Source organism: Diabrotica virgifera, chromosome 2, assembly GCF_917563875.1.
Source record: "Diabrotica virgifera virgifera chromosome 2, PGI_DIABVI_V3a".
NCBI classification, from domain to species: Eukaryota; Metazoa; Arthropoda; class Insecta; order Coleoptera; family Chrysomelidae; genus Diabrotica; species Diabrotica virgifera.
Genome location: NC_065444.1, coordinates 27,055,902 through 27,067,157, shown reverse-complemented (window position 1 = coordinate 27,067,157; position 11,256 = coordinate 27,055,902). Strand labels below are relative to the sequence as shown.

The following is an 11,256-nucleotide window of genomic DNA, read 5'->3' as shown; positions in this document are numbered from 1 at the left end:
TCCAGTGCAAAAACTACCGTGGAATCTCTCAACTATGTACAGCATATAAAGTCCTCACGTATATTATAAACCAGCGGCTCCAACCACTAGCAGAAAATATTATTGGAGAGTATCAGACGGGCTTCCGACGGGGAAGATCGACACTGCATCAAATATTTACAGTCAAACAGATCTTGAGCAAATCATGGGAACACGATATTGATGTTCACAACGTGTGTGTAGACTTCAAACAGGCATACGACTCAGTCAAAAGGAACAAACTATACTATATATTGGCTGAATTGGCAATACCACACAAGCTAATAAGACTCATTAAAGCCACAATGGATGAAACTCAGGCATGTGTACGAATACAAAACCACCGGACAGACTTTTTCAAAATTTCGCAGGGACTAAAGCAGAGAGATGGGCTGGCCCCAACATTGTTTAACCTGGCACTGGAGTATGCGGGTAGGCAAATGCAAACTGGACGAGGAAACCTACTGACCAACCGAACGGTTCAACTTTCCGCTTATGCCGATGATATTAATATTATGAGTAGAACATCAACAGGAGCACAGGAAACATACGCAGAGTTAAAAACACAAACAAAAATGGAAATTAACACAGAAAAAACAAAAATAATGACAGACGAGAAGAAATATATAGTCCCACAAAACATTATACATGAAGATGACATTGAAACGGTTGGAAAGTTTACATACCTGGGAGTAGAAATATATGCTGACGGATCAGAAGATGGAGAAATACGGAAGAGAATAACGCAGGCAAACAGAGCTTATTTTGCCCTCTCCCATATATTTTGGTCTAAAAGTGTCCACCGAAATACAAAGATGAGAATCTATAAAACTTTAATTCGACCAATAACATGCTATGGCAGTGAAGCCTGGGTCCTGAAAGAAACATCCAAAAACAAACTCGACACATTCGAAAGTAAAGTACTGAGGAGTATACTAGGACCTGTGAGGGAAAACGGAATCTTCAGAAGTCGATACAACAACAAACTTTATCAACTTTATAAGGAAGCACCCCTGTCAGACTTCATTAGAATACAAAGATTGCAATGGGCCGGACATGTGATAAGAATGGATAAGAATAAGAAAACGCTGGGAAGACACAGTAAACAGCGACACAGGCAAGCAAGGGTGGAGGCAAAAAATAAAGGAGACCAAGGCTCAATTTGGGCTGCAGTGCCGTAGAAGAAGAAGAATATATTAATAACCTGCGATACGCTGATGACAAGGTCATTCTGGCAGATAACGCTGAAGCACTGCAACGCCTAATGGACAGAGTAATGACAGCTTATACAGAATTTGGAATGAAATTGAATACAAAGAAGACAAAAACGATGGTCATCAGCAAGCACCAAAACAGAAGCATGAAAGTTAATGTCGACGGAACAGATGTGGAAAGAGTAACAAGAATAACATACCTTGGAAGTAATCTTGATAAAAACTTGGGACCACTCGCTAGAGATAAGAACACGTCATATAGGCATATAGTGTTTTACAAAATGCAAAAAGTTCTATGTAACCGCCAGCTGGGTATCTCATTGAGAACTAGAATACTTAAGTGCTATGTTTTCTCCACCTTGCTCTATGGTGTTGAAGCCTGGACAATGACAGAAGCAACACAAAAAAGAATCCAGGCATTCGAACTCTGGTGTTACCGTACAATTCTCAGAATATCCTACATGAGCCATACTACAAATGCGGAGGATGAACAAGGAAAAATAGAGCTTATGCTTATAATAAAAGAACGGAGAACACAATATTTTGGTCACATCGTCAAATATCAAAAGTATGAACCGCTCCAACTTATAATCGAAGGCAAAATCAATAGAAACGGGGACCAGGAAGAAGACGCAACTCTTGGCTTAAAAACCTACGACAATGGACGAATATGACCTCCATAGAACTGTTCAGGGCGGCTGCAAATAAGATTAAATGGGCAAATGTAATGGTCAACGTCCTTAAGGATAAGGTACCATAAGAAGAAGAATTCTCCTGTACCACTGATATATCTGCAAGTAAAAGATAGAGCCAAACCAACGAACGAGGGGGTGCATGGGCAAGGACTCTGTTCCCGGTTGTGGAGGAGTGGGTGTGCAAATATAAAAGCACAAACTACTTCTTTGCGCAATTCTTTACGGGATACGGGTGTTTTAGACTTTTAGAGCGTACTGGAGTTGGAGTGGACAGGAATAAGCGAAACGGCAGAATACTGTGTGTTTGAATGCAGTACCTAAGTCCAATGATGAAAGAGCCGAGCTATATGCAAGAGTAGACATCTTAGGAACACACAATTTTATGACTGTAGTGGGAAGAGGGAAAATGAGTTTAAAGAAGTGCTGGAGACTGTGACAAAAATCGTTAAAGAAAAGAATTGTTAAAAGATTTTAGAAAGAGTGAGGCAACAGGTGTAAGAGAAGGGAAAGAGTGACCAGAGATACAGATCTTTGGAGACGGACAATGAACAACACACAATATTGTACTGTGGAACAACATCACTATGACCACTACACTCCCTCCGGAGAATTAGGACTGAAGGCAGTGGCGTAGCTGAGAATTGGGGGGCCCCCCGCAACATGTTTTGTGGACCTCCGTATTATAAACATAGCGACAACTAATAACAGTATCATTTTTTAAAATTTGTGTAAATGACAATATTTGGCCTTTCTTTAATAAGTCTTCATCAGTTCGCGTTAATAGATTTTTTGGGAATAGACATGAAAACCTATTATACTTTCATGTTTCTTAATTTGACAAACCTATTGGACGCTATTAGTAAGTTGTTGCAATATTATATCTAAATTTACTTTGAAAACATTAACTTCAAAACTTTTTTTGCTACTCGTTAGTTATTTTTTCGTCGCAGCTAAGCTCACCGTAAATTTTTTTATACGTTTTTTCCGTTTATTTTTAAATTCTGGTATAATCCTTACTATTTTGCTATTCCTGCTGCTTCTACTGGAATTTCGGAAAACAAATTTCTCATTTCTCGAAGATTATCATGAGTTTTTTTTCAAAAAGTTGAAGGACCGTTAACTCTGCCCTTTCAGATTGTAAAAGTTTTGATGTTAGATAAGTAAAGTTAAGTCTTTTAGATTGAATAGTAATGTTAAGGGCAAATTCAAAATTATTCATATGCTCTAATAATGCATTAGCTTGTAATTTTTCATAGTTTTTGGATAGCAAAGAAGTTTTCGTTAAAGATTTCATTACTTGTCGGAGAGTTCGACGCAAACCATAACAGCATCATGTCTGGATGACCACCGGGTTTCACATAACCTTTTTAAGTGTTGACAAACGCGATGAATCCAGTCATAATAGTACATAGTACATCCCATCTTTTAATACTTGCACTAAAAAAACATATAATTTCTTAATTATGTTGTAAAAAAAAAGGTTCACTAATAGGTTCAAATCATAGGATGCACATGAACATAGGAAACTGTTTTTTTAATGTCAGTTATACGCCTTTGTACTCCTGAATATACACCACTCATAACGATTGCTTCATCATACCCCTTTCCTCTGCAGTTGTGTACGGAAAGGTGCTTTGATTGTATAAATTTTTAAATTTCTTTTACAGGACCTTCTCTACTTTGGTCAAATATGCGAATAAATCTCAAAAAACTTTTAACAACATTTTTACACACCGGAAAATAAAACTAAGTTGATCGTGTTTTGAAATATCTTGAGTGGTATCAAGAATTATTGAATAAAAACAACTTTTTTTAATTAAATTAATTAATTTGTTTTCAGTTTCTTGAGCCAGCAAATTTATAACTTCGTTTTGTATTTGGGGGCAAAAGTAATTTTTTAAGTTATTGTTTTTACCGATTAATTTAGCTAAAACAGGATCATATTTAGCTAGTAAAAAAACCACCGACAAAAATTACCTTTTTGGGATTCACTTTCATCTAAACTACCAACATGTCCACGAAACGCTAAATTGCATCCAGAAAGAGTAAGAGTTACGTCAATTAGGTATCTACTTCACTACTTCCTTCCAAATTCCCTATTTTAATTTTGATGCTTATTAGGAAAATATGTTTTGGTCCCCAATTTAAAGAAAGTAGAAGTATAAAACTTGAAGGCTTTAAGGGGCCCCTCCTAAAGTCGGGGCCCCCCGCCTTGCGGGCCCTGCGGGCCTGTCAGCTACGCCACTGACTGAAGGGAGAGATAATGATGAATAATATAAAGTTAAAACTGCTTTATTTCGTATTTACTCAGACATTCTTGAGCAGAAAAATCCGCATAATGCGTCTATATTCGTTGCTGGTAGATACGTTTAAAAGATTTTAGATCTTCTTATAAAAAAATATAGGTAGATGTAATTCTAAAAAAATAGTAAACACCATCAAAATCGAAAATGCCTTTAGATTTGAGTAGGTACCTACCTAAATTTTTTATATAGTTAGCAGAAATTAAAATTTCCCGTGATTTCTTACTCGCATAAAATTAATCCATCATCAATTTTTTATGTGCCTGTTGCAATTCATGGATGGATAGACGTACATTCAGACGAATCGCACCAAACTAAAGGATTACTTTTTTTTAATTTCTTTTTGCCATCCAAAACTAATTCTATCGTAAAGTTGCAAAAATGTTATGGGTATGGTATACCCCATCCAAACAACATTCACGTCCCCGTCTATGGAATAATCGGACGGTTTATCCAATGACGTTATGAATCAGCTGCGCAGCTGCTGTCGGCTGTCAGTTATCTTTCGTAAACATTGCTAACTTCACACGAGAGTTTGGAATTTTGGAAAGTTTATGTCAAATTATTATTATTTATTTGTTATTTTCCAATTATTTCCAAGTAAACTTTTTCAATGCAAAGAAAATGTCTGATTTAGTATCAAAATGCGTTCTACGAGTGGAAGTAAAGGAATCACGTCAAAATCAAGGTAATATTTGAAATACAGTATTTTTGTAATAAAATATTAACCTCTATTTGGTATAAAATCCATTTTTGTTATGTATGTACTATCGATTTATAATTAACATCTAAAGCATAGTAACTAAAATTCTATGCAATAAAGATTAATATTTCCAAATTTATATACACAAGAGCACTAAAGGTCTTAGAGGCCCATGGCTTAAAAGTTTGTTCTTTCTTGGTTTTCACTTTTCTTTATCTACTGAGATTTTCTCTGGCTTAATATATGCTTTTTCTCCACTCCTTCCTGTTATTCATTTTTCTTTTCTGGCCTTCTAGCACCATTCTTTCTTTAACTTTTCGACCTCTTGCTTCCATCTATTTTTCGGTCTTCGTTTTCTCTTTTTTGAAACTATGGTGTAGTTTAGTAACCTTTTTGGAGTCCTCGTGTTCGACATCCTTTCTAATTGACCTCGCCATCTGTCTCTGTGTCTATATCACTCCTATTATATTAGGTTGGTTGTATCATTCCTTTAACTGATCAGATCTTCTTCAAGAACAAGAGCGTAAATTGATAAAAATAAATCTAAAATCAAATAGGAATGTATGTGTATCAAAGAGAGAAAAAAGGTCTTGTGATTCGCTTACTCGATAAATCTTTCTCGGGGGATTAAGAGGCAGAGGCTTACTCTTATCTTTTCGTATTATTATTGATAATAAGTAGGTATAATGTTAGTTGTACTGCCTCTAATTGGTTTAAGCTAGTGGTGAATAGACTTATTTCAATAGCCGCTACACTAATATTATTTATGAATGCCAGTTTTATGGACTTCAAAATGCGATTTTGATAAACTTTAATTACAATTAACGCCCTAATTAAGCAAAATTGAGAGTTAGCATAATGGTATCAAATTATTGAAATTTCAGGATGCATCTATTCATGTAAATTTTATTTCATTTGAGTGACATATTTTCCATAAGATGTGTGCCGTGTCCTTTGTCATGATGATGATTGATTGTTTATTTTGACTCTGTTGTGTTACTTTCCACTAGCACCCAATTCCTCAAGAACCTCTTTCAATTTCATCCTCATCAATCTATCATATGCTTGCTGGAAGTCCATGAATAGCTCTATAGTTGGAAGGTCGCTTTCATATCTGTCTGCTTGTAATTCTCTGATTATGAATACTTGATCTGTCTCCCTAGTCTAACTCTGCACTGATATTCGCCTATTATATCTTCAACTTCTTTTTCAAATTTAAAGTCTAAATTATATTTTTAACTCGTTGACTGCCACATACAGTGTGTCAATTTTAAAACTTACAATGGCTATATCTCACCGACAAAAGCTGATATCGAAAAATGCTTGAAACCGTTTCTAGGATAGTAATGGGGAACTAAAATGACATGAAAGAGAACTCACCCCTATCAACCCCCTAGGCCCCACCCATCCCAACCAAAAAAGTTTAAATTGCAAACCCCTACTTGTGATACATCATTGAAAAGGCTATAGAAATGCTATTCAATGGTATAAATAATAATTATACAGGGTGAAGCAATAATTGTGAAACTTTGGCTTAAATGAAAAATTTAATAAGGTTTTGTTGAATTACAAATTTATTAAAAATGTCAATTAAGTAAATATTTAATGTGAATTCCGTTGTTTGGTAAACAATAATAGAGCGTATTTTCAAATTCTGCACGAAATTTAGCAAATGTTCTAGTAATAGGGCGACATGCTTGAGTAATTCTTTCTCGCAATTCCCCAAGTGAAGCAAGTTGAGTTTTATAAACAACTGATTTAGGGTAGCGCCATAGAAAAAAGTAATATACTATCCTACTATAAAAAGTACTATCCAATGATATAAATAATAATTATACAGGGTGTTAATATCAGCTGGTTTACTATGACTTTTGTATTTGTAATGCTATCTCCCGGACTATTATTTTAAATGGTAAGTGTCCGCTCGTACTTTTTTTTGTTAATTAAAACTTAATTTGCCATTTTTGCTTTAAATCAGTTGTTTATAAAACTTAACTTGCGTCACTTGGGAAATTGCGAGAAATAATTACTCAAGCATGTCGCCCTAGTACTAGAAAAACATTTGTCAAATTTCGTGCAGAATTTGAAAATAGACTGTATTATTGTTTACAAAACAACGGAACCCACTTTGACCATTTACTTAATTGACATTTTTATCAAATTTGTAGTTCAACAAAACCTCATTAAATTTTTCATTTAAGCCAAAGTTTCACAATTACTGCTTCACCCTGTATAATTATTATTTATAATTTATACCATTGGATAGCATTTTTTATAGCCTTTTCAATGGTGTATCACAAGTAGGGGTTTGCAATTTAAACTTTTTTGGTTGTGGTGGGTGGGGCCTAGGGGGTTGATGGGGGTGAGTTCTCTTTCATGTCATTTTAGTTCCCCCTTACTATCCTAGAAACGGTTTCAAGCATTTTTCGTTTTCAGCTTTTGTTCGTGAGATATAGCCATTGTAAGTTTTAAAATTGACACACTGTATAAAATATACAACACTTCTTGAAGGCCTAAGCTATACTGAATCAATCATGTCATACGGTGCACTTGACTCAAGAGTTGAGTCATAAGCATTTAAGTGAAAAGTGTTGTGACTCAACTCTTGAGTCATCAGCATTCAACGTGTTAATAGAACAAATCGTTGCTGATTTGCAAAAACGTGCCAAGTGACATTTTATTCAAAAGAGAGGTTATGTGCAAAAATGATAGTTACGAAGGTTCTACCTATTCTGTAAAAAGGGGTCAAGTGTTTTACTCACTGTTGTTGAGATAGTCTCATAATTTTTTGGTGCCAAGTAACATTTTTTTTAAACTGGTTGTGTAAAAAGGAGCCAAGTTCCACTTAGTAAAAATATAAAAATATTACTTGGCCCCTTTTTGCAAATCAGTGACGAAATGATTTATTACTTTTTATATAGATTTAAGAGGTGCAGAAGCTGTAGTGAACACAGAAAGTAGACTGAAAAATCGGGGACAAAGAAGAGCGAGGGATATTAGTGTTGAGACATTTCCAAGTCGCCTCGAAAGTCCCAGAGATGACTGGGGACTATTACCAAAATATTCTAGAGAAGTTACTCCTGTTAGTGAGGCACCAAAAGATTCTGTAGAAAAGGACAACGAAATTGGATTTTTCAGTGGTAATCCCTTTGTTGAAATTACCAAAGGTATCCTTCATCTTTATAAGGAGGAGTAAGTAATTGTTATTTTATTTAAAATCGTTAATACTTTAAATAATAGCAATGTTTCAGATACTTATATACTTCAGCCGTTAAGAATAGAGATGGGTAGTTCTCGAATACCAAGAATCGACAAGTATTCAATTCCTGAAAGTTCTCGAAATATCTCGAGAACTTAAACCAAAGCATTTGAATACTAGCTGTGGAAGTGGTCACAATTTTATTAAGGTGCTTGGTTCTGGGTACTCAGATGTGAACAGCTATTTTTAAACACTGTTGCCACGTCTCAATGTAAGTGGAGAAGTTAGTTTTTTACACAAATATTTTTAGAGGTCAAATAATATACCTAATAAACTAAAGTAATGGAAATTTTGAGTACAAACAAAACGACAATTCTACTGCATAACTGATTCTAATATTTATTTTTAATAGGATCCCCATTCAACAAAGAAAACATGACCCTTTGAAAATGAAATTTTCATTAAAGTTTGTTATATTATTATTTGACCTTACAAATAGCTTAAAAATAGCTGTTGACTAGGGTGGAACGAAAAATTCGAAGTTATTATTTTTTATGGGGCTAGTGCGAAAAAGTTGTGTTTTGATGTATAATAAAACTGTAAGAAATCTTTTTGAAGTTATACTTCTTTACGGGCGTAATGACGGTGAAATTTTATATGGGAAAACCTAGCGACCGGGCGCATGCGCATTATAACTTTGTTCTGATTGGATGTTCAAATGACATGACAAAAATTATCCGATATGGCAGCTGTGACACAGCTGTGGGACTGTGCATGGTTTGGTTATAATGTATGCTTGTTGCGTTTTAAAATTTGTAGGAAGAGAAACAACAAACAAAAAGTTAGTTAATGGTTATACTGCCTTTTTAAATAGTTTTCATATTATATTTTTGGACTTATTTACATAGAAGAGATGATTGTTGCATGCCAATGTGAAAGCTCATCAAACTGTGCCTAGTATGAGTGCCGCAGATCTCGCTTATTCAAAGCTAAATAATCTTTCACTGGTAAGTGTTTTATAAATAGTTGATCAAATTTTGTTATGATATTTGAACATAGCCACTTCGCACGACGCAATTGATTGCGAAATTTATTAGTCATTATACGGGCTCCGATACCTACCTTGAACCTACCAAAATACATAAGTAGTATGTAATACTTTTATTTTACACCTTAATATTCACCTAATATATTGTCTTCTTACCCTATGTTTTGTTGTATTTTTTCAATTCTAAATCATTTCAATTCAAAATCAAAATAATTTGATTTACATAAGTTAAAAATGTCAAAAGGTTAATCTGTTTAGTTAGACGATCTTCGCACATAATGACAAGCTGTGTCTGTAGCGCAGTTTTAATGCGGGTGAATCCCAATACAACGCAAATACCAGCCGCGTGGTAAGTTGGTTCGAATCCCAATAGAAACTTTTATTTTTTTATTTTTTTTTTATACATTTTATGATTGTAAGTATATTTATTATATAATTTTATTTTCAGAAAATACGTATTTAGTTAAAAATTTTTCCGACAATTAATGTTCAGAAATCATTTGTGGCATTTTTAATGTGTTTGTGTGTGTTTTATTTTTTTATTATTTTAATTTTTGGCACTGTTTTAATAAAAATGTTTGAGAAGTATTAAGTATAAATTAATTTAATATTTAAATAAAATATAAATAAAAAGTATATTAATTTCGTTTATAATCATATAATCATATAATAGAAGTATAACTTCTTACGTGCGTACAAAGTACACACACATTCTTTTTTTGTATTGGACCCTATCTTCAGGTTCCATATTAAATTTAAATTTTTGGGAATAACAAAAAAAAAATTTTAAAAATATATTTTTTTATCAGTTCTTTGAATCTAAATAATTGTTTTATGATACAATATACATTTTAAGATTGGTAGTCTGATTTTTCGTTAAAAAACGGCATAATATTTCTAGACTGCAACCTTGAATGAATAAAGCCATCCCTTGATTCTGGTGCACAAACAGCAGCTGATGTTTCAGTTACTAACTTAACAGTTCTTTTCACGGATTTTGTATGACAAGGGCAGTTTAAGACCTCTATGTTGTTGTAATTCCCAGAATCAATCATACCCCTTACATCTTCATTGGAAATATGTTTTAGCAAACGAGGAGCCGTAACTTTGAATCCAGAAATAGAAATTAAGTCATTATAATCTGCAGCACTAAAATTTAATGTTGGTATTTTGAATCTCCGGATCTTTTTTCTTTCTGACTTTCTCTAGCTTTCGGCACTCTGCGTAGTCCTAGCTCCCGTATATGTTTTCGTTTATCTTTCATCATACCGAGTAATACATTTTCGGAATGGGCAAAATAAGCATTCCTTTGGATAACGGCATCGACAATTTTTCTTTGGTCAACTGGTAGAAATCGTGAATAAAGGATCATTCGCCATAAATGTTTTGAACCATCAGAACAGCTAGGTTACAGTTTTATATAAAACCAAACTGGTGCATACACTTTTTGGATGAAACTTACTAACATAATTAATTGGGGGCTGGGACATTCAATCCCAACATACAATCGAAGCAACCGACTAACAACTGTCAGCCACCTTGCGTGTGATATTGTCCCAGGTTTTTTAAGGCTCAAATCATTAAAACATTTTCCCGCAGCAACTGCTTGACTGATTTGATACAAGTACTTCTGATCGGTAAATAAGGTCTGTTGTTTCTAATATTATTGATAGGTTGTTTTCTATTGCGACAAAATCGACAACAGCCTTCTCTTCACAGCGTTCCAGAAGATGCCCTATTGGCCCTGAAAAACCAAGTGGTCCACTGGTGCGTCCATCTAACTGTTGAATTAAATAACGTAGAGGTAGCTCATTGCAATGAAATAAGCATACTAAATAGCCATTGAAGTGAAGAACCGCAGTATTTGTGATGTATACGGTTGTACTGTAACTGTTGACAAAGGAGCAATGAATTCTTCTTCATGATCATCTGCATCAGAAGAATTTGAGTCAGACAAGCTGTCACTTATGGAAGGATTAGATGAATCAACGGTACATGCTTTAAGAACAATTTCGTCAGTATTATATTTTTGAGAACTTGCCTTTGCCTTCATGGTTCTTTCCATTTTCTTCCTTA

The 11,256-nt window shown here is 34.3% G+C and overlaps 1 protein-coding gene across 1 annotated transcript in view; it reads left to right on the top strand.

Annotated features, from left to right (window-relative positions):
• Window positions 1-4,749: 4,749 nt before the first annotated feature.
• LOC114332936 (BRCA1-associated protein) overlaps window positions 4,750-11,256 on the top strand; it is a 28,629-nt gene continuing 22,122 nt past the window's right edge. Inside the window, exons 1-2 of the mRNA XM_028282738.2 lie at window positions 4,750-4,918; window positions 7,855-8,125. Of these exons, the coding sequence (XP_028138539.1) occupies window positions 4,855-4,918; window positions 7,855-8,125 (335 nt within the window). The 5' untranslated portion in view covers window positions 4,750-4,854. The remainder of the gene's footprint in view (window positions 4,919-7,854; window positions 8,126-11,256) is intronic.